The 24,577-nt window shown below is 42.0% G+C and overlaps 1 protein-coding gene across 1 annotated transcript in view; it reads left to right on the top strand.

The window, feature by feature from the left end:
- The window catches only part of LOC115476073 (protein spire homolog 1-like), a 35,751-nt gene extending 13,425 nt beyond the window's left edge, over positions 1–22,326 (top strand). The window contains 10 exon segments of the mRNA XM_030212214.1: positions 471–542; positions 5,412–5,535; positions 5,950–6,095; positions 7,682–7,760; positions 10,151–10,296; positions 10,415–10,537; positions 14,154–14,221; positions 15,667–15,694; positions 16,992–17,131; positions 21,022–22,326. Coding sequence (XP_030068074.1) covers positions 471–542; positions 5,412–5,535; positions 5,950–6,095; positions 7,682–7,760; positions 10,151–10,296; positions 10,415–10,537; positions 14,154–14,221; positions 15,667–15,694; positions 16,992–17,131; positions 21,022–21,211 — 1,116 coding nt within the window. The 3' untranslated portion in view covers positions 21,212–22,326.
- The last annotated feature ends 2,251 nt before the right edge of the window (positions 22,327–24,577 follow it).

Genomic DNA, 24,577 nt, shown 5'->3' with positions numbered 1-24,577 from the left:
TTAGATAAGTGTTTAAAAAGCATTCTTAAAAAAAAAATATTTAGAGCATAGTTAAGATTAATTGTATCTAATTAGTATTCATGATTTCTCCAGGAATGCTTGGTTCTCTTTAGTTGCAATCTGCATAGAATCTTGCAGTGTTTGCAGAATACGAGTATTTTAATATAGAGGTCATTCCACACAGTGCCCCTTACAAAATACAAGCTTGGTGTGGATTTTATTTATTTATTGCATTTGTATCCCACATTTTCCCACCTATTTGCAGGCTCAATGTGGCTTACATTATTCCATAATGGCGATCGCCATTTCCGGTATGAGAAAATACAAGTTGATAATGCATACATGTTCATAAATCACCCTGATGCTAAACTTTGGGTGCCACTTATTGAATATGTTCCCAAGTGACTTCTCTTGGTATATTTCCATTGGGCTAGTGAACAGTGGCATTTTTTTTCCTTGCTTTTCTACAGATGCCTGACAGAAACAAGACCCCTGAAGACCAAAGCTTGAATTGCATCCAGTTTCATTCTTCTTTGAAACCGGTATGTTCTGTCTTAGCTGAGTAGAGCCATTTTCCATGTCACAAAATACAGCAAAAAGCTCTTTTGAATGGATCCAAGCATCAGTCTGTCTCCCGAGGCCCTACTATTAGCTTCAAGTTGTTCCAAAACCTGACCCACCAACTTAATTTTTCTGGCCTGTAGACGCTCAGAAATGGGATTCCTGTAAGATCCCTGATTTCTGCTTCTCTGTCACAACCCCCTCTGGGAGCTTAAGCCATGTCCAGAAGTTGGGTTGGTCTCAGAGACTTGACTTCCAGCGCTGCTCAAGCTCACAATTAGAGGCACAGCAGGGAAGAAGGGATCTCACTGGAGGACTTTGCAGCTGAAGCCAGGTGAGGCATGATGAAGTTTTTCAGTTTTCTTCCTCTGCTACTTATGCTCAACTGAAATAAAAATGAACTGAAGATGGAGGAGGGTGGCATATATGATTCTCAGAGCATTAGTGCATAGTTGTTTTGCCCTCTGAATGCCTCTCCCCTCCCCCCCCAATAGGAAAAAGACTGGACAACCCTGTTCTAATCTAGTTGAGGTGATTGTATAGTCTTGATTTAGCCTGATATTATAGCTTTACTACAATAACAAAAGGTTATCCTTCCTACAAGAAGTAGGTAGGGGTTTTTCTACTGCTATTCAGTTTTTAGCGCTGTGGTAGTCGTGCCTTCGTAGATGGGCATTAGTACTTTTTTTCTTCTGGTTATGCTCGTATATCCTTTATGATCTTGGCCACTGTTTGCAAGATTGATGTTCTTCTGGTCCAGGCATAGTAGCATCACCTATTGCATACGGCTCCTTTGAGTTTCTGCACCCCAAACCCCAATTGCATCACTCTACATTCCTTTATGGTGAGGGTGGTTTGTTGCTTTTTTTTTTTTTTTTTTTTTTTTTTAAGGCACGCGTAAGTTTTTAAATACCAAAAAAGCAGGTATCAAACAAGCGGTGAACAGAAAAATAGGAGCAAATTTTTTTCAGCAGGAACATCAACAATAGATGTACAAACTAAAAAATAAGCAGTCGCATTGTTTTTCTACTCCCTACCCTACCTTCTTCTATTAACCTATAAATGTACTCATTCTGCTGCTCCCCAGTATCTCTCCACACTCGTCCTTCCCTACACCCCTTCCCGTGCACTCCGCTCCATGGATAAATCCTTCTTATCTGTTCCCTTCTCCACTACTGCCAACTCCAGACTTCGCGCCTTCTGTCTCGCTGCACCCTACGCCTGGAATAAACTTCCTGAGCCCCTATGTCTTGCCCCATCCTTGGCCACCTTTAAATCTAGACTGAAAGCCCACCTCTTTAACATTGCTTTTGACTCCTAACCACTCGCCTCCACCTACCCTCCTCTCTTCCTTCCCATTCACATTAATTGATTTGATTTGCTTACTTTATTTTTTGTCTATTAGATTGTAAGCTCTTTGAGCAGGGACTGTCTTCTATGTTTGTGCAGCGCTGCGTATGCCTTGTAGCGCTATAGAAATGCTAAATAGTAGTAGTAGTAGTACCCACCAACTCCACCATACTCCTGGAGGAAGTAAGGGAAAGAATATACCTGTGTTAAGCCAACAGGGCAACACAATCCATCTACTGCAAGCTACAAGTGTGAGTATTCAAAAGGGTTCCCATATTTGACAGTTTTTTCCTTTTAAGAATTCAAATCTGAAGTACTTGCCTGAACCATCTATAACCTCCATTGTGTCAAGGTAGGCGGATCTTCTGACATCCAACGTAAGAAGAGTATCCTTTCACTAAGACACACTCCCTGTTAAAAATTCAACTCTGGAGGCAAGGGTGCTGCAACTGCAAAAATATCAAACTAGCAGCCTCGGTAACCAACGAACCCACCATAGGGTGGATAGGTAAGCATAAAAAGGTGTGTTTTCAAAGCACCACTTAACTTGCAAAGTTACATAGTAATCTATAGAACTTTGTAAGTCTTAATGCTACAAAAATGAGCCCCCAAAGTATCGTCCAAAAGTGATGAATATGAGGACACATGTCCTAATGTTGCTGCAGGTTTACAGTCCAGTCTGTGTCACTTTGTAAGGCGATACAAAATCTTGATGCACCTATATGCATTGGGTTTCCCAGTGCAGGATTCTATAAAAGCCTTTGCATAACAAAATGCTTTATCTACTCCCCCGTCTCAGTGGGGCCTCCACTGTGATGTGCCATACTCAAGATGGATAGGTGGAGAAGACATTTTTTTAAAATATTCATAAGAACACAAAACAAAGGATAAAATGTGAAATGAAGCTGTAAGGAGAACTTAAACAAGGGGAAATAAATTGAGGGTGGTAGATGCTTGGAATGCTCCTCTGTGGAAGATGGGGTTGAAAACAAAGTAATTCAGAAAGGTGTGATCTAAAGAGGATCCCTGTATGGGAAGAAGCTGTAGCCACGAGCTGGCATGGGCAGGAGTGATTGGGGTTTGCTCTTGGCCTAGCCCTCTAGACTGTCAGACTTTAAGGAGCCCTGGGGAGAGGGGATATCCAGGAGGCAAGATGGAAAAAAAAAATGATCAGGCAACTACCCAGTGCATGAATAAATGTCTACAGACTGCCCCAGTACTCTGTGGCATAGCTAGGTGAGGCACAAGGGGAGTGATCACTCTCCCAAACGGACTTCTGGTGCCTATTTTTCACATGGTCCACCACGCCTACACAGTCCGCTCTCCACTCCCCCAGATGTCACAACCTCAACCTGGCTACGCTTCTGCCTGTACTACCCAGAGAGTGTGGAGGCAGCACTAAGTGCTGCTGAATATTGGCAGATAGCTAGGCACAAGGGACTTTTAACAGGAGCCTCTTCTGTCTGGTTAATTGCTTTGCATATCAACCCCTGTTACTATGTAGTTCCACATTGTACTTGGATCAGAACTGGTGGTGGCTATGGTTTGAAACGGGGCTGGTTTGTCTACTTTCTGTTGAGCCAGTCAGATGTAGGAAGTGTGTGTTTGCTATAACTCCCCAGCTTGGAAACATTTGTGCATCTGGTCTTTAGCCCCTTCCTGGGAAGTGCACCATGAACTTTGCAAATGAGGCCTTGCTAGAGACAGTCCTAATGGCTTTTCTGTAGATACTTAAGGGCAACTCTTGAATTTTCAGAACCAACCTTGAAAGCAGACTGGCTTTATCTGTATAAAGGAAGATAAAACAAAAAAGCAGGTATAAAGTTAGAACTTGCTTGGAGGACCCAAGATTTCATATCCTTAATGCCATTGTATGCACCAAACTTAAACAAGTAGCCAGTGGACTTAGTTGGGATAGTTGTCATATCTATAAGGGTCAACAAGCAAAAATGATTTGATCATAATAGTTAAGCCAAAAACTGAGAAATGGGGTGTTGACATGTTGAGGTGAAGAGCAAGACACAAGATAAGAAATGCACCTCAGTAGCCACCCTCAAGAGTATAGACGGTATTAGTGGTGTAGCCATGGATAGGCAGGGACTTGCCCAGTAGCAATGCACTAGACCACCAATTTTTTTAAGGGCCTTCGGGGAAAAAGAGGATGGGCACATGTCCTCTGCAGCCCAATCTCCACTTCAACTGAGCTGGTGGAGATCCCAATCCCACCAACTGACCTCCTCAAAAAGTGCCCTGAACTCCTGAATGCAGCTCCGCAGTTGGCGGCACCATCGGCATCAAGTGACACAAAGCTCAGTTGAGGTGGGGGTTGGGCTGCAGAGAGGACATCTTGCCCACCCTTTCCCCAAAGGCCCATACAAAATTGCTGGTCTGGCTACACCACTGATATATACAACGAATCATCTTTCTTCTTTTGACAACTTGAACTGCTTCTGAAGCTTGACTGAGCACAACTCCAGTAAAACTGGTTTGGACTTATAAGGTAAGACACTCTTTCCTTTATAGTTGGACTCTATTACTGCACCAATACTTGCTTTGGCTAAGCACGTTTCTATGAAGCATAACTCGATTCAGAGCTCAACTGACTTTGTTTGTCCATATAATATTCAAGGCAAATTCGGAAATATCTAAAGTCCAGTTAATATGTTTAAAGAGGTGAAGATAAGCCCTATGTCATTCTGATCTGTCATTCACACTAAGGGGGTGGGGAGGGAAAGATGTGCACATTTTGTGAACAGAAAAGACGTTAACTGAATGTGTGAGGATGTGCTAATGTGTGCATAGTCGGAGAGCCTGAAAACCAACTCGCTTGCAGATATTTTGTAAAGTGGAAGTAAACTCTATTCTAGAAAGTTCTTGTGTGTAATGCTCAAAAGTAGGCAGACTTGAACAGAAAATATTTTGGAAGGTGGTTCCAGTAGAAGCGTGGGTGCTTGAGCACCCCCAATATTGAGTAAACTCTTTGACTGTATTTTCCACTAGGTTCACACCCTCTATTTTTGAGAAGTTGGTTTCTATCAGTAGAAGCAAAAGCAATTAGGAAGCATAATGTGTATTTTTGTTGTACCTTGTTACACTGCACGGAGTATAAACTTATCAGTAGAAATAACTTTAATTTCAGTTTGGGTCATAAGAAAATGCTTGTTTTCTTCCTTTACAGGTTGTGTTTTTTTTTTTTTTTTTTTAATGCAAAAAGTGTGGTCTGGGACTCTTGCAAAAGGCAGGAATCTGGGCAGAGATGAGTTCTTCCTGACATCCTATTCTGGGGTTGATAGTCTATTGTAATATTTGAGGAAAAAGTTGCTAACCATCTATTTGGGGGGGGGGGGGAGGGGAGGAAGATTAGGAGGCTCATTTTCAAAGCATATAAACTTACAAAGTGGTTGTTACGTAACTTTGTAAGTCTGTGATTTGAAAATGAGCACCATTATATGTATTAAAGCTATGTAACCTGTAAGTCATTATCTCCTCCTCTGATGCAGGCATCAGATAGAAAACTGAAGGACCAGTGTCACAAAGAGCTAAGCTTGCATGACCTACTTATGACAGAAATAAAGTCCGGCAAACGGCTCTGGTCAGCTTCTACTGAAGCAAGTGCAGACAGAGGTACAGATTGTCCTATGTTTATGAGAAATGTATGAAAGTAGCTATGAAGATAAGTCATGTGTTAACAGACAGATATACAATCCTAGGTATGATTGATCTAACTTTAGTTTGAGTTCCTATCGCACATTTTAGATAGAATGAACATATATAGTCAACTATTTTTGTACTAGTATTAACATTAAGTAAATGATAGAAATCACACTTCTCTTTCCATGCCAAGTAAGAACAGGTGGTGTATGTGTGTGTTTTTTGTTTGTGAGACTGGTTGCCATAGTTGGGGATGGAGAAGGGCATGGAACAAAAGGATATGTAGAAGACAAACCTGGGTTGGTATGAAGGAGAAACGTAGAATACAGCCATCTTTAAAACTGAATATCTGCATTCATTCTCCATTTGTTTTGTTGCTGAAATCAGATCGCAGCAAGATTCGAAGGTCTTTAGTCTTCCATTGTGACGATTCCTTATGTGCTGAAGTTATACGAGAGCACAGGGGATTGGAAGGTAAAAATACTATAAAGCAGCTGTTCACAGTGGATTCGATCAGTGCTGATTCCTTTGAGGTAAGGAATGTGGTCCCAGTTCCTGACTAGTCTCTGTGTAACCTTTGTTTCATCTTCCCACCTATTCACTAAAGCTGTAGAGAGCTATGTGCAGCCATGCAGGACACAGGAGGCAAAGGTGCTAAAATTTTGCCATGTCCATTGTGTGTCCAGTTTCATGGTAACATAGTAGATGATGGCAGAAAAAGACCTGCATGGTCCATCCAGTCTGCCCAACAAGATAAACTCATATGTGTATACCTTACCTTGATTTGTACCTGCCTTTTTCAGGGCACAGACCGTACAAGTCTGCCCAGCAGTATTTCCCACCTCCCAACCACCAGTCCTGCCTCCCATCTCCGGCTCTGGCACAGACCATATAAGTCTGCCCTCCACTATCCTCAGTGGGTGGGGCAAGAGTGCTAGATGTCCTGTTGGAACAGAGCACATTTCTGGCTTGGGATGCTCCTGCCACTGCTGATGACATCCTAACTAAACTAACTCCTTTTCTCTGCAACTTGTCCTGTGGAAGAAATATAATACTGGCCACACCCTAGATTCTGGATATTGTAGCTTCATTTTTAAAAGGAGGTGGGTGATATTTAGGTATACATTTAGTGATGGGGGTTGTAAGGGTAAACGTTGGTGGTGTTTAGAGATGCCCAGTTATCTGAGGTCTTAAGTATGATGGCAAATCAAGATAACTTGTGAGGACAATAGGCAGCACAGTGAGCCTGAATTAGCTGCCAAATGAAATATACCTAGGCATATTCTATAAAGTACACCCAAATTTTGGTGTACTTTAGGAATTAGCCTAAATTTCTGCATGGTTTATAGAATATACAGAGTGCCAGTCTGACTAAATTTAGTCACGGGCAGTTATGCCAAGTACAACGTGGTATAAATATTGATGCCTAAATTACACATGGACTAGGTGTATTCTATAACAACATCCAATGATTTTAGACTTGCCCACAACTTGCCTATCCATGGCCATGCTCCCTTGTCAACAATGTGACTTAGATAGTACTGTGCATAAACTCTAATTACAATTCATGTAAATTGCCCGATTGACTTATTGGTGCTGATTGGCTTGTTAACTAAGTTGTGCATGCAAATTCAGAATACGATTTGCATTCACAACTTAAGTAATGCTGTATAGAATCCAGGGGAAATGCTTAGATCATGTTGATAGCCATATTTCGTTTTAATTTTTGAGATTTTGGTAAATTTGGTACAGAAAATTGACCATACATTGAGGTTAGCCTTAACTAATTATTGTTATGAATAAATCAGGAGGCAACATCGTGGGGAGAACTTGTGTATATGTGAAATTTTTGATTTCCTTTTTATCAACGGAAAAACTGGAATAAGGTCTAACAATCTGTAATTGCTTGATAGGGTGTATTAGTCTAAACAGATAAAACAAATGCTGAAATTTTAAAAATTTGGACAAAATTTTTGTTAACTGAAATTGCACAGCTTGGAACCCGAGTAATTGTTCTACCTGATCTCTGCCACTCTATTTTTCTTTGAATGTTCTCACAAATGTATAGCTTTTTGGACTCCATTTTTGTTCAATTTCCTACACTTTCTCCTTTTTATAGGAAGGCAACTGGCACTCGGAATGTGGCTCTGAAACGACCTCAGACAGTAGGCTCTCAGAGTGTACATCCAGCAGTACAGGTACAAAACTAACATATCCTCTCCCACCTCCTCCAGAAAACCTGGAATTATGGCTTACATTTTGGCTTTTATATATATATTTTAATATGGTCTTAAACCTGGTTGAATCTGGCTTGGCATTTCCTCTCCACCCTTAACAGACTTTCTGCTATCTCTGGACTATTTTGGTAAGCAGAGTTCAAACGTATATGCAGAGTGATGGCAGATGAAGTAATTGGCAAAAATATTGGACTAGCAAAGCTGTTTGATCAAGGTATTCTAACATGAGCCATGTTGTCAAAGGGAAAGTGTTGTTGTTTTTTTTTTAAGAACTTGCCAATTATATATGTTGGGGGGGGGGGGGCAAGATTAGGTGCTGGGATGGTGTATGCTACACACATTCTATATTGTCTACATTGGCATTTTAACTTTTTTTTTTTTTTTGAGCACATAAACATTAGCTCAATGGGTGATGTAAATGCTAGTACTCTATGACGATGTGTATAACTGACATATACCCCCCCCCCCCCCTTGAGTTGTGCACGCTAGAATTTGAGCATACAGCTGCCAATTATAGCCAATACTTGTTTTTTTTTGTTTTTTTTTTTGTTGTGTACAAACACATCACTCATGGCACTACACCAAGTATCATACAAGCTCCATCTACAAGCTTTCTTAACAGAAGAAGTACATAAGTAATGCCACACTGGGAAAAGACCAAGGGTCCATCGAGCCCAGCATCCTGTCCACGACAGCGGCCAATCCAGGCCAAGGGCACCTGGTGAGCTTCCCAAACGTACAAACATTCTATACATGTTGTTCCTGGAATTGTGGATTTTTCCCAAGTCCATTTAGTAGTGGTTTATGGACTTGTTCTTTAGGAAACAGTCTAACCCCTTTTTAAACTCTGCTAAGCTAACCGCCTTCACCACGTTCTCCAGAAACAAATTCCAGAGTTTAATTATGCATTGGGTAAAGAAACATTTTCTCCGATTTGTTTTAAATTTACTACACTGTAGTTTCATCGCAGGCCCCCCTAGTCCTAGTACTTTTGGAAAGCGTGAACAGACGCTTCACATCCACCTGTTCCACTCCACTCATTATTTTATATACCTCTATCATATCTCCCCTCAGCTGTCTCTTCTCCAAGTTGAAAAGCCCTAGCCTCCTTAGTCTTTCTTCATAGGGAAGTCGTCCCATCCCCGTTGTCATTTTAGTCGCCCTTCGCTGCACCTTTTCCAATTTTACTATATCTTTCTTGAGATGTGGCGACCAGAATTGAACACAATATTCGAGGTGCGGTCGCACCACAGAACGATACAACGGCATTATAACATCCTCACACCTGTTTTCCATACCTTTCCTAATAATACCCAACATTCTATTCGCTTTCCTAGCTGCAGAAGGTTTCAGTGTATTATCGACGACACCCAGATCCCTTTCTTGGTCCATAACTCCTAACGTGGAACCTTGCATGACGTAGCTATAATTCGGGTTCTTTTTTTCCCCACATGCATCACCTTGCACTTCACATTAAACGTCGTCTGCCATGAAAGAACAATTGCAGGAACAACTTGATAACCTAACCAGAAGATGATAATCCTCTTAACAAAAGTGGTCTTCCTCAACCCCCAATGTTATGCATTTTTGTATATCATCCATTCACACACACACACACACTTTATCAGATATGTCCTCCCTCTCCCCACCTCCCCACTGTGGACACAACCATAATTGGAAACAAAAGCAAAATCTGGGAGGTGAGGGCGAAGGGATGTCCCATCAGGTCATAGTTTATTCAGAAAGGTACGCCAGGTGGCAACATAAGCTTTCCTATCTACCTGTGAGACTATTAGGTGAGAACTTCAAAACAAGCAAGTTCTCTCATCTTAGCCAACATTGCGTTAGACGGTGGTTCTGTTGGCCGTAAGTTGCAACTGGCCTTGTTGTAGAAGTTGCATGCTAGTCTGACATTTCAGCATGCAACTTTCTAGAATAAAGGGGACTGACTGTGAGGGAAAATTTTGGCTAGATCATAACTGGCAACACAACATGGGATTGTAGGTGGGAAGAACCAGCAAATCTAGGATGCTTGCCTCTTAACTTACTGTTTAACTGCTGTTCTGGCTTTATATCAAAATGCTTGAATTTAGGGATGGCAAGCTCATTCAAAATGAACCACATCCAACCTGCTCTAAGATTTGTGGAGCAAGTTAAGGCTCAAATCTGCTGGAAACACTTCCATTGTACTGCTCAGCTATATACAGAATAGCACTTGAATGCAGAAATACAAACACCTTGCTCAAGTGAAAGGGACAGGCCAGGGAACTAGTTTTCAAGAAATGCCATTTAAACATTCTGGTTCTAAAAGTAAAATACATTTTGAGATTTGATCATTCCACTTCCATTAGAGCTTTACACTGACTTGATGTTCGTTCCGGTGCTGACATCATCGCAAATTGACTTGAAAACTAATAGCATGCTTAGTGTGAAGATGCTGGGAACATCCCACCAGAGATCCAAATCTTTGGGGAGTAGCTCTCAGAGTGAGGACTCTGTAAGTATGACTAGGCAATACCTGAATTTTTTTTTTTTTTAATGCAACAAATTTGTAACTTTTTTTTTTTTTTTTTTTTTTTTTGTCAAGATGTATAATCTGTTGCATTTTCTTTTAGATAACTCACTGTAGAAAGCACCCAACAATTGCGGAGCTGATTCCAGTAAGACAAGCCACTATAAAATCTGAAATCGTGGACTTCAAAAGGAGTGAAGATGACACCCTGTTTTCCAGAAGTAGGGTAAATGAGCCTCTTAAGCAGTAAAATGCAATGCCTTCACATTTAGGGCCAGTTTAACCATTAGGCAAGGCTAGGTATCCACCTATTATGGCCGCTATGAGGGGCCAGCAAAGAGCATTTGCAAATCAGAGGGTAATAGTTCAGACAGTCACACTAACTTTTACAAATTTATCCACAGTAAAATGACTTCAGAAATGGACCTTAGATGCATGAAGTTATGATGTCAAATTATGCCACCCTACAGGATTTTTCTGGGAAGGATGGCATTGAGGCGATTATCAAAATCTTTGGGGGAGGGGGTGGCTCAAATTTTGGAGACTTTGTATAAGGCATATGAATACTTGCATAGGCCCTATTCAAACCCTGTGTTGTGATCGAGTGTAGTGTCTACACTTCCAGAAAGAATGATTGGGGGTGTAAAACTCAACACATTTGCCCTGTGGATACAGAGAATGATCATGATGCTCAGTTGAGAGCCACTTTGCCACTTCACCACTCCATAACAACCTGAACAGAAATAGCTGCCATAATCTCTATGGTCGACCCATAATCAGAATTGATCGCTCTGTCTCTGTAGACCATCCATTAGAAAATATGATTGGGAGTCCTTTCAAAGGACTAGTAGTTGGGTGGATAGATTTCAGGGGAAGCAGCTAATAAAGCACGGTTGTTCCTTATTCTCAGCAGCTCTTCAACAGAGTTGGAACTGGCTTATATTGGATAGCATGACCCTTTTAACATTATCCCTATCTGATTTTTATTCCCCCCCCCCCCCCCCCCCCACTGCATCTATTCTCTTTTGGACATTGCTTCTCAAACCTTTCCTGAAGGCACACCTACCCAGTCTAGTTTTCAGGACTAGACTACCACAACAAAAATGTATAAAATCCAATGTTTTTCAAATATACATATTCTTATTATGGTAATCCTGAAAAACAATTGAGAAGCACTGCCTTAGGGCCCCACCACCACAGTTAGGTCTTGGGCAAACACCACAGGCCTGAACCAATGACACACAGGATATGGTCTTTGGAGCCTAGAAATTAGGTGTTGAAAACTCCCATGCCCTCTCAAGCAGGGGTTCTCGGTCCTCAAGACATACCTAGACAGCCAGGCTTTCAGGATCCCTACAATGAATTGTATGCAGATCTGTCTCGTGCATGTTCATTGTGGATATCCTGAAAACCTGTGTCTGAAATGGGTTGAGAACCCCTGCTCTTAGAACATCACTAGCCCAAGGAATCAACACTGGGTATGGCAAGCAACAGAGACCCACAATTTCCATGTATTATACAGCTCTGAAATGAGGGATGTCCAGCTTAAATTCAATATGGGAGAGGGTTTGTCAGTAAAGTTCATACAGCTGCTTTAGCAATCTATTCAATAGAAATCAAAATAAAACACGGAAAAAAAATATACCTTTTTTATTGGACATAACTTAATACATTTCTTGATTAGCTTTCGAAGGTTACTACTACTACTTAACATTTCTGCAGCGCTGTACAATTTAACATAGAGGGACGGTCCCTGCTCAAAGAGCTTACAATCTAAGAGAAGTGAACGGTCAGTCCGATAGGGGCGGTCAAATTGGGTCAGTCTGGATTTACTGAACGGTAAGAGTTAGGTGCCGAATGCAGCATTGAAGAGGTGGGTTTTAAGCAAAGACGTGAAGATGGGCAGGGAGGGGGCTTGGCGTAAGGGCTCAGGAAGGTTGTTCCAAACATAGGGTGAGGCGAGGCAGAATGAGCAGAGCCTGGAGTTGGTGGTGGTGGAGAAGGGTACAGAGAGGAGGGATTTGTCCTGTGAACGGAGGTTACGGGTGGGAACGTAAGGGGAGATGAGGGTAGAAAGGTAGTGAGGGGCAGCAGACTGAGTGCATTTGTAGGTAAGGAGAAGCTTGAATTGAATGCGGTATCTGATTAGAAGCCAGTGAAGTGACCTGAGGAGAGGGGTGATATGAGTATATCGGTTATGGTGGAATATGAGACGTGCAGCAGAGTTCTGAAGGTTGCCCTTCTTCGTCAGATCGGAAATAAGCAAATATACTGTCATCTACTACATTTGCTTATTTCCGATCTGACGAAGAAGGGCAACCTTCGAAAGCTAATCAAATGTATTAAGTTATGTCCAATAAAAAAGGTATATTTTTCTTTTCCATGTTTTTATTTTGTTTGATTTCTATTGATCACCTTTAAAAGTGGACCACACCATTCTACTGACATTAATGTATGAAACCAGCTTTTTGGGGTAATCTAATTTGCATGGTGGTTTAAAGTATAATTAGTTACATTTGGAAGAGGTGGCAGCGTTAACCCTTACTGAGCTACTTCATTAGTACCCTGATAATTTGTCCTAAAATCCTATGGTAACAACACAAAATCTCCCCCCCAAAAAACTCTTTGGTAAAAATACAATAATGAATCACAAAACCAAAGACCTTAACTTGATGTCTGCCAACAGCAATACCTTTACTTTATTTATACGTGCAGACTTCTTATTGTTATATGTTTAAAGAGAGTCCTCGGAAAACACCACTTATAGAGGCAAGATCATTGATTACTTTGCCTAGTGGCATAGCATCTCTTCATCGGGCTAACTCTCTTAATTGTAAATTTTTTAAAGGTGCTATTGCAAACACACAAGTGCTCAAACTAAATGTGCTAGATAAATAATAAACCAAACTTATCTTTAATCCATATCTCTGAAGTTTACAGTCCACATAGGCTTCCCCTGGTTACGCCCGACACCGTGGGTTTCAATGCTTTCCTCAGGGACTCGGGTTAATTGCCCTCACAAGATCCTCAAAAGACCTGTAAGCTGAGACTCCAACACCGAATGCTTTTTATGTTGCCGCATTCAGCGTTAGTCTCAGCTTACAGGTCTTTCGAGGATCTTGCGAGGGCAATTAACCCGAGTCCCTGAGGAAAGCATTGAAACCCGCGGTGTCGGGCGTAACCAGGGGAAACCTATGTGGACTGTAAATTTCAGAGACATGGATATGGATTAAAGATAAGTTTGGTTTATTATTTACCGAGCACATTTAGTTTGAGCACTCTTGTGTGTTTGCAATAGCACCTTTAAAAAATTCACAATTAAGAGTTAGCCTGATGAAGAGATGCTATGCCACTAGGCAAAGTAATCAATGATCTTGCCTCTATAAGTGGTGTTTTCCGAGGGCTCTCTTTAAACATATAATAAGTCTGCACATATATAGAGTATGTATAAATAAAGAAAGCAAAGGTATTGCTGTTGGCAGACATCAAGTTAAGGTCTTTGGTTTTGTGATTTACTAAAATCCTATGTAGCATTGAAGGTGGAATAATGGTTTATGAAATGTGGACTTGGACTGTATTGGCAGAGGTGGCCTTCTAATGCCACTGGGTTTGGTTGTACTAATAATAACACCATTCACATAGCTGAACCTGATAAATGGCAGACACTCTTTCCAAACAGTGCTTGACTTCTAAATTTCAAAACAATGTCAGTCAATGATCTGTGCTCTGGGCCTACAAAGCAGATGGGCTCCAGGACAAGTTGGAAGATAATTGCTATCCTCTGAGAGCAGGTTTTGATGGTTGCCACTTGAGCTAAAGTCTCTCTTTTTGACCACTTACAGGTTTGCTCTAGTTGCCACAAGAGGCGGTTATTCTTCACGTGGCCGTGCAGCTGCCAAATTTGTGACAGGTAAATGGCTACTGAGGAAGTGACTGACATGCTTATCTTAAAAATAAATAAATTAAATCTAGAGAGGTCAATCGTCCATGTAGAAGAATGGAATTTACCATGTTTTTGAAATCAATCAAACTTGGGTGGTTTCCTTTCTCAGTTTCCAACACAATAAATAAGTACTATCCGTTGATAAGGGTGCTATGCACCTTCATTTGCAACAACTTGTAACTTTTTTTTTTTACACCCCCCCCCCCCCCCCCCCATCCTCTGGACTTGGCCAAACCCATTTTATCTTCAGCCAGGAAATAGGGAGCCGGAGGTCTAGCCACTAGATGTCACAGCTATGAATACCACCTGCACAGCATCCTCAATCCAAGGAATGGAACACAGGTCCTCCATGGCAGTATGGCTACATCGTCAGGCTAGGTCAACCCATGGAGCAACCTGTGTGCAGTAGAACAAAAGTAAATTAAGTTAACTTAGAAAATCAAGTTCCCCCCCACTCAAATCATGTTTAGCCTTTTCAGATTTCTGTTTTGGGGGGGACACAGATGAGCCCATCACAATGCACTTTAATGGAATACCCCCCCCCCCCCCCAAAAAAAAGCGGAGGATAACTGTGTGTGTGTATTAACTCTTTAAAAGCCTGGTTTAGAGTTGTTGTTCAGCAGCAATCCATGTGCAACAAATGTAAGTGAAACTTGCAAGAGTGATTTCAGTGATAATTTTTTAACCCTACCCACAGTTTCCTTCCTGCCGTGTTTAAAAAAAAATGTATTTGTCTTTATTGAAAACCTTTTCTATCTTAATGGGCTGGCCCTCGGTGTGTGAAATATCAATTCCTTGTATATTTTTGTGGTACATTACACTTCAACACAAGTGCTCCTTAGAATTGATGCTGTCAATACCTCTATGGCACTTTAAATTTTTCAACACAGTCGTTTTAAAGAATGTACTAATCTTGCCTTCAGATTTCCAGTGTGTTTATTAATTATTTGCTTCATAAACTTCACCTCTCCGCTGTACCTTTGTTATAACAGCGGGAATCCTCATTAGTCAAGATTAATAGTTTTTACTTTTTCACTTTTTTTTTTCTCTTATTCATTCCATTTTAATATCACTCGGTTTTTCACTTATCTTCCAGGCTTTCTCTCTGGTTTGCTCTACAGTGCGCTTCTGTTTCGTAACTTCTTCATCTGGAGCTAAACCTTTCTCATGCCCTGCAGTTAAACACCTTTAATCAATATCTGGCTGTTTACTTCTTCTTATTCTATATTGTATATAACCTCTCATGTACTCAGTTCTCATTTCTCTATTTTTGTGGTAACAATGTAGAAGCTGAAACAAGAATGGGCCCTCCATGTTAGGCTTCTTTTTTTAACTATTGCATTCTAAACAAAGGTCTTCAATACCCACATCTCTTCCTTTTTCTTAAGGTGTATTGTCTTCTTTTCTTACAGGGTAATATGTCCTGATTGTTGTATGGAGGTAACTACTGCATTCTGTAAACCTGTTTTTTGTTTTTTTTTCTGACAGACCACCTAAATAGCTCAGACACTAGATTATTCTCCCATCCAAAGATATTTCAAATCATTTATATTCCAAGGATTGTTACTATATAAGGGGGATCCTTTTATTAAGCAGTGGTGAATACTAATGCACTACGTCAGGATGCGCTCAGGCATCCTGTGGTGGTGTCTGCACATGCTAAAACAAAAATAGTGCTGGGGGTGTGCTTTGGAGCAGAGAGTAGGCATGCCCAGCGCTAATCGTTTGGCACAGCTACAGTGCTGTGCACTGTTGGCATGTAAGCCCTTTGTGCCAACTAAATCGGTGTCATTAAGGGCTAATCAGGACATTAGTACATGGCCATTAATTGTGGACTTGAAAACTCAAAGTTTACAGCTACACTAAAGGTGGCCTCGGTGCACAGGGAATCTCATGTGCTAGTCATAGTGCAGCTTAGTAAAAAGGGCCCCTTAAACAGTAACCTGGGCAAATCTGTCCTAGGGATCTTGCAGCCTTTTGGGTTTCAGGTTAACCACGGTGAATACACATGCACTAAACTTGCATAAAATGTCTTTCTAAAGCACATGTTAGCCTGAAACCCAACAGGTTTGGGAAGCCCATTCTACCTGCTGGAGAGGATGGAAGTCCAGTACTTTTATCTGGCGCAATTCTAGCTCAACTAGAGAAGAATTTCCCCTCGACAACTTCAATGTATGGTATGTTAACTAAGTGAAGAAGTGCTATTTACAAACTGGCCTGTCTGCTATAGCTTTTGTTATAGCAAATGTTCATTTATGAGCATCCCATACACCGCTGCTTGGGGACAAGCAATTGCTAGAATGAATTTGTGTGCTGCACTTGTAGTTGGGCCTGGAACTTACCCATGATTTCCTCCCTTCGTATTTCTGATTTCCTCTAATGGTGGTTCCTGGGAAACAACTGGCTGGTTTCAGGATATCCACAATGAATATGCATGTGGGATCTGCATGCTGTAGAGCCACTGTATAAACAGTCTGAGAAGCTGATTGGCTGGGGATCCCCCAAGGACAGATATTTGGGAACCACCTCTCTATACAGGACTAGAATGCCCCAGCAGAGGTAGCAGCCAAATGGGTTGAATGCAAGTTTTATAGCAAAGGGATAAATCTCAGATTCGAGGTCCTCTTTCCCTCCCCCCCCCCCCTTCCTTTTTTGTGCGCACATTTTATTTCCTAGACTTAACCTCCAGGATAGGTTGAAAATTTTTTTCCCCCTGGATAACTGATTTCTCTTGCAGATGTCGATGCCTTTTAAACAGTGCCTACATCTCCCAGTTAGCTTTCTGAAGACGGTGATACTGAGAAAGACGGATCATGCTAGCCAGGTGTCAAAAACCAGGCAGTTTTACCAAGTGACCCAACAATGGGATTCTTCTAGGTAAGGTTTGATCACTTTGTTGCCACTTCAAAGGTTTGATCATTTTTGTTATCTCCCGAATTCCACTTCAAAATATTTGCCTAGTTCAATTTCTCTGCAGGACTGATCAAGGCTGATGCTCAAAATGTAATGCCAGTGCTAGAGGTGATTAACACTAGCATTAGTGAACGCAGGATGCTCAAGAGGGCTCTAGTGCAGGAGATTGGTGCAAATGTATTCAAACAGAAGAGCTCACTTCCTATTCCCTCACAACGCTCACAACAGAGCACAAAACAAAGCCACCTTTTACCTAACGCCAGCTTGGACCTCACGGTGGGAGGGGGCCAGAGCCTGAGGTTGCGGGCACATTTTTGAGTGCCATCTCGCCTCCTTGCTGCTTCCCCTCATCGCCTCGTTGCTCCCCCCCCCCCCCCCCCCACAAAAACAAATACCTTTGCTGGCGGGCGGTCCCCAACTCCCGCCAGCTGAAGCCTTCTTCAGCAACAATCTCGTTCGCTGCCCTGCTCTTTCTTCTTGCTCTTGTGCACGCTCCGAGGACCATCAGCATGCACAGGAGGAGCAAGAAGAAAAGAGCAGCTAATGCGGCTGTGCCGGAGACGGTGCTGAAGAAGGCTTCAGCTGGTGGGGGTTGAGGACCCCCGCCAGCCAAACCAGGGGCCCAGCTGAAATTTGCAGGGTCCCAGGCCCCTGCTACGCCCCTGCTTGGAGCAGGCGTTGGTGTTAGAAATCCTCTTTGTTCTTTTAAATCGGAAAGCCCATGCAAGCCTGTAAGCGCTGGTACTAAGATTTTTATTTATTTATTGCATTTGTATCCCACATTTTCCCACCTCTTTGCAGGCTCAATGTGGCTTACAATCAGGGGTGTGCTGGTAAATTTTTAATAGGCTCTTTCTCCGGACGTAGCCAGCTCTGCAGTTGGAAGGGCCGGGGGTGGGGGGAAGCAACACTTGCCTCTCTCTCCTCCCTCCCTTCGTGCGGGCACGCTAGGCATACCTTTGCTGGCAGCCAATAAATGGACTGCCACCACTCCCAACATCTTGCTCTGAGCAGCATGCTGGAACTTCTCTCACATACTTGAAGTCCCAGCCTGCTGCCCAGAGCTGGAAACAAGGAGCGGGGAGCAGCAGTAGTCTATTTACTTGGCTGGCAGGGCTCAGCATACCCACCAGCAAAGTAAAAGATAATTCAGCAGGAGGCCCAAGCCCACATTTTGGGAGCCAGTTGTTAAAGTAGCCATGGAGGGCCCTACTTTAACAACTGGCTCCCAAAATTCTTAAAAACCGGCTCTTGCGAGCCTGTGAGAGCCTGCTTCAGCACACCACTGCTTACAATACGTCATGAATAGTGGAATTGTATAAGAAAATAAACATTTAGTATTACAGAAGGTTCTTGGGTAACATTATAATGATAAAGCATGATAGTAGTATAACAAGCAGATATTATAATACAATTCTGGATTTATGTGGAGGAGTTCACATTTGTTGATCTTTGTGGTATACCTTGTTAAAGAGATGAGTCTTCAGTAGTTTGCAGAAGTTAGTTCATAAATCGTTTTTGTTGCGTGGCAGCGCGTTCCAGAATTGTGTGCTCGGGTATGAAAAGGTTGACGCATGCATTAGTTGGTATTTTAGACCTTTACAGTTGGGGAAGTGAAGATTAAGGAATGTGCGGGATGATTTTTTAGCATTCCTGGGTGGTAAGTCTATCAGGTCTGACATGTAGGCTGGGGCATCTCCATGAATGATTTTGTGAACCAGGGAGCAATGTGTGCTTTCACTTTCAGGTTTGCTTGGATTCGCACAAATTTGTGCCTGCTTCCTGTGCTTAAATATTAAAAGGCACAGAAAACAGGCACTGTGTGCTTCACTTTTGCGTTTGCCTGGCGTGTGCGCACAGGAGTTAAGCTTACTTTGAAACTCTTCTACACGTGCACCCAAGCACATTTCTCCCTTTCTTTTTTTACAGTGTACAATGCATATAATTCGAGTACGGTTTCCTTTGAGCATTGGCGAGCTAGTTTTCTGCACTGTTCCGGCAGTGTAGGTGCTGCGCTGTTGGCTTGAACGCAGGAGTTCTGAGCATCGGCCCCCTGAGTCCTGAACAAAATAACGTATATATTCTACAATCCCTAGAAGTAGTATTTGTTTAGTTTACAGAACTTACGATGGTATGTTTCAGGTTTGTCTCTTTAGCTCTGCAAACATTTTATAGGACCTCCATGGTGGTTAGTTTACACTGTGAAATGGATTCCCTTGACAGTATTGTTTCTCTTTGGGGGTGCATTGTGGTATTGATCTCCCCCCTCCCCAAAGGTCCAGAAGATAATTGGAGGGCAAGTTTATGGGAAGATGTGACATCCCCTCTAAAACCACCAGCACACTATATGCTTTTTATAACTGGTGGTAAAATCTGTCTCACATGGCAAACTATTCTGTGAGTTTGGAAACGTGTTAAATGATGTTAGGAGTCCAGTTAGATGTATCTGGTGCAGTGATTCCCAACTCTGTCCTGGGAGAATCCCAGCCAGTCAGCTTTTCAAGATATCCACAATGAATATTCATGAGATTTGTATGCTGAAGAGGCGGTGTATGCAAATTGATATCATGCATAGTCATGAACTATCCTCAAATCCTGGCTAGAGTGTGCCCAGGATAGATTTGGAATCACTGACCTAATGAGTTCTATTGCTATTAAGGCCAGAGCTGAATTTTTTTTTATTGCTTGATATACTGCTAAAGGGTAAATACCAACAAAGTGGTTTACAAAAATCATAAATAGACTTCATGGAAAATGAACCTACATTATCATAGGAAAGATAAAAGGCTAGAGCTAGGGGAGGGAGCTAGAGATAAGGGAGGAGGAGGATGATAAGGGGAGTGGGGAGAGAACAAAGTTGCCAAGAGGCTACAACTTCCAAGAGACTTGTCTCCCAGGTAGTGGCGATCCTTGGTCAGCTGTCACCCGGGACGGATCGCCACTGTGCACCCCCCCCCCCCCCCCGGGTGCATTCTTACCTGCTGGGAGCAGCCACGTGGCTGTCTGTTCCGCAGGTTCCCGGCTCCCTCTGCCCCAGAACAGGAAGTAACCTGTTCTGGGGCAGAGGGAGCAGGGAACCAGCTGAGCCGACGGCTGTTTTCTGCACCCGGGGGCGGACCGCCCTCACCACGCCACTGCTCACAGGCCCTAACTCTTAAGCATTAGAAGTAAAATAAGAGCTAACTTTTCAACCTTCAGATTAAAATGCACTTCAGCTAAACTTAGGGGCCCTTTTTACTAAGCTGCATAAGCATCTATGACAATTTGGAGTTACCAGCCGCCTACCGCGTGGCTCTTGCAGTAATTTCATTTTTGGTGTGTATCCAATACTCGAGTCTTTAAAAAAAAAAAAAAAAAAAAAAAAAAATTTTCTGGCACGTGTCTGCTATGTGTGCCAAGCGGTATTTGACGCACGTAGGTCATTAGCGCCAGGTTAATATGTGAGACCTTACCGCTAAATCAATGCTAAGCAGGAAGGTCTCGGACCCAAAATGGACACGTGCCAACTTTTTATTTTGCCACACGTCAATTTTCAGCAAAAATTTTAAAAAGGCATTTTTTTTTTTGCAGGCGCTAAGGTGCGCTGAAAAATGGCCTGCGGTAGTGTAGGCATGTGTTTTGGGTGCGCGCAGATCCATTTTTCAGCGCACCTTAGCAAAAGGACCCCTTAAGTATTTGAAATGCTAGGACATGCGCTTCTACCCATTCATAAACTGAGTATTAAGCATTGGGTCCTTAATGCACTAAACCTCCCCTCCCCTAGCAAAGGGATTGTAAAATATTTAATTGGATTACATGTTTCTGTACTGTTAAACAGTTATGCAATTTTTTATTTAACACATCTGATCTCATAGTGTACCCCTAGTGTTTGAAGCTTACGACATGACGGAGGATGTTCCATGCCACAGAAAGGCCATGAAGAACTGGTTCACAATGGTCACTTGTATCAAATGTGAACAGTACCTTTCAGAAATCATTGTCCAGAAGCGGTATAATTCTCTAACTCCAGCATCCAGGTCACGGACAACTTCGGAATCTTTCTAGCTAATTTACATCCACAGGACTAAGGAGTGCTGAGCTTTTCTCTAGGCTCAGTCCATGCTCGGATGCTGTAGAACAAGACGCTTAAGTCAAGAACCCTGATTTTTTTTTTTCCCACTATATTCCAAAGGAGCAAAGAAAATGACAAGAACTAAATATTCGGACACCGTTAAAAAAACAAACAACAAAATGAACTAGATAGAAATGGATATTGGTATATATTTAAAATTATTTAAAATGTTAAGTCATTTATTTTTCTACATAAATATAAAAAAGCTTTGAGTGGCTTATACTGTAAGCTATTTTGACTGGGGGGGCATGAAAGATGTATATAGAAGCAGAGCATTGGCTAAGGCTCCTTGTTGGATATGAAAGCGTACCTAATTTTACTTATGATATATTAAAATGTCATTTTAACTTTTTTAAGGGTAGTAACGGGAATTTTGGAACACCACTTGATTCTCACATTGCCCTCCACACCCACATGGAACATTTAATGGACTTTATATTTATTGGTGATTGGTTGGAATCTTGAAAGAACATATGCCATTCTGTAAGGACCAGAGCTGGCTTGTATGGAATAAACTTACACGTTAAGGTTCCATGGTTGGCACAAATGCACTGGACGGTACGTAGTTAGGAATCACATGAGCAGAAACTTGGCACTTGAAAGTACTGGTTAAATAACCTTTGACAAACTTGCACATAGAACTGTATGCTGGTGGTGGCCAGTACATTCCCGTTAAGAGGGGGGGAGGGGATGGCAATTATTATTTTTAAGTTTAGTCTATGGAATGTTGGTAAATGATAGGCTTTGCACTTCCCAAATCTTTAAAATTTTTTTTTTTTTTTTTTTTTTTAGGAGGCAGCATTGTCCTCCTGCTTGTCTACTGTGTTTTGAGTTTTATGTAGTTAAAATGTGTTTAGTTTTTTTCATATTCTGTAAAGCATCCTCTGTAAGATTAAAAAGTAATATGCCTTTTTTTGGATTCCAGAATATTTTTGTCATTGTGAGAAGGGAAGACTTAGGCCTGACCTGTAGCCAGTAAGATGAAGCTGTAGTTACGCTGACTTGTGATTATGTAACTCCAGTGGCTGGAATTTACCCATAATGAAACCAGAATAAATACAAAACTATATGGGTAGCATTTGTTTGATTATTGCATCAATATACCTATTCATATATGTGCTGTTCTGGTACAGGTGCTCAAGACTGACTACACGCCTAGTTCTACACTACATGCAAGCTAGTGGGAAAATAGATGCAGTGATTCACCTGTCCCCTATTTACCTTGGCCATGGACCTGTCACTGGTTTGTAACACTATGGGATGGGCATTTATAGTTGTGGTGCTAATAATAGGATTTTGAATGAAAATATGCAGAAAGACTCTTAAGAACAAAATTACAGAGCATATCCAAAGCATGGATTTAGTGAAGGGGAAATATTGCCTCGCCAATCTACTACATTTCTTTGAAGGGGTGAACAAATGTGGATAAAGGTGAGCTGGTTGATATCATGTATCTACATAAGTACATAAGTAGTGCCATACTGGGAAAGACCAAAGGTCCATCTAGCCCAGCATCCTGTCACCGACAGTGGCCAATCCAGGTCAAGGGCACCTGGCACGCTCCCCAAACGTAAAAACATTCCAGACAAGTTATACCTAAAAATGCGGAATTTTTCCAAGTCCATTTAATAGCGGTCTATGGACTTGTCCTTTAGGAATCTATCTAACCCCTTTTTAAACTCCGTCAAGCTAACCGCCCGTACCACGTTCTCCGGCAACGAATTCCAGAGTCTAATTACACGTTGGGTGAAGAAAAATTTTCTCCGATTCGTTTTAAATTTACCACACTGTAGCTTCAACTCATGCCCTCTAGTCCTAGTATTTTTGGATAGCGTGAACAGTCGCTTCACATCCACCCGATCCATTCCACTCATTATTTTATACACTTCTATCATATCTCCCCTCAGCCGTCTCTTCTCCAAGCTGAAAAGCCCTAGCCTTCTCAGCCTCTCTTCATAGGAAAGTCGTCCCATCCCCACTATCATTTTCGTCGCCCTTCGCTGTACCTTTTCCAATTCTACTATATCTTTTTTGAGATACGGAGACCAGTACTGAACACAATACTCCAGGTGCGGTCGCACCATGGAGCGATACAACGGCATTATAACATCCGCACACCTGGACTCCATACCCTTCCTAATAACACCCAACATTCCATTCGCTTTCCTAGCCGCAGCAGCACACTGAGCAGAAGGTTTCAGCGTATCATCGACGACGACACCCAGATCCCTTTCTTGATCCGTAACTCCTAACGCGGGACCTTGCAAGACGTAGCTATAATTCGGGTTCCTCTTACCCACATGCATCACTTTGCACTTGTCAACATTGAACTTCATCTGCCACTTGCACGCCCATTCTCCCAGTCTCGCAAGGTCCTCCTGTAATCGTTCACATTCCTTCTGCGACTTGACGACCCTGAATAATTTTGTGTCATCGGCGAATTTAATTACCTCACTAGTTATTCCCATCTCTAGGTCATTTATAAATACATTAAAAAGCAACAGACCCAGCACAGACCCCTGCGGGACCCCACTAACTACCCTCCTCCACTGAGAATACTGGCCACGCAATCCTACTCTCTGCTTCCTATCTTTCAACCAGTTCTTAATCCATAATAATACCCTACCTCCGATTCCATGACTCTGCAATTTCTTCAGGAGTCTTTCGTGCGGCACTTTGTCAAACGCCTTCTGAAAATCCAGATATACAACATCAACCGGCTCCCCATTGTCCACATGTTTGCTTACCCCCTCAAAAAAATGCATTAGATTGGTGAGGCAAGACTTCCCTTCACTAAATCCGTGCTGACTTTGTCTCATCAGTCCATGTTTTTGTATATGCTCTGCAATTTTATTCTTAAAAAAAAACATGGACTGATGAGACAAAGTCAGCACGGATTTAGTGAAGGGAAGTCTTGCCTCACCAATCTAATGCATTTTTTTGAGGGGGTAAGCAAACATGTGGACGTGTTTGACAAAGTACTTCATGAAAGACTCCAGAGGAAATTGGAGAGTCATGGTAGTGTTCTATTGTGGATTAAAAACTGGTCTATTCTCAATGGAGAAGGGTAGTTAGTGGGGTTGCCCAGGGGTCTGTGCTGGGACTGCTGCTTTCTAACATATTTATAAATGACCTAGAGATGGGAGTAACTAGTGAGGTAATTAAATTTGCTGATGACACAAAGTTATTCAAAGTCGTTAAATTGCAGGAGGATTGTGAAAAATTACAACAGGACCTTACAAGACTGGGCATCTAAATGGCAGATGACATTTAATGTGAGCCAGTGCAAAGTGATGCAT

This window comes from Microcaecilia unicolor, chromosome 8 (assembly GCF_901765095.1).
Source record: "Microcaecilia unicolor chromosome 8, aMicUni1.1, whole genome shotgun sequence".
NCBI classification, from domain to species: Eukaryota; Metazoa; Chordata; class Amphibia; order Gymnophiona; family Siphonopidae; genus Microcaecilia; species Microcaecilia unicolor.
The sequence above is the reverse complement of the archived record's forward strand: the minus strand, read 5'-3'. Positions and strand labels throughout refer to the sequence as shown.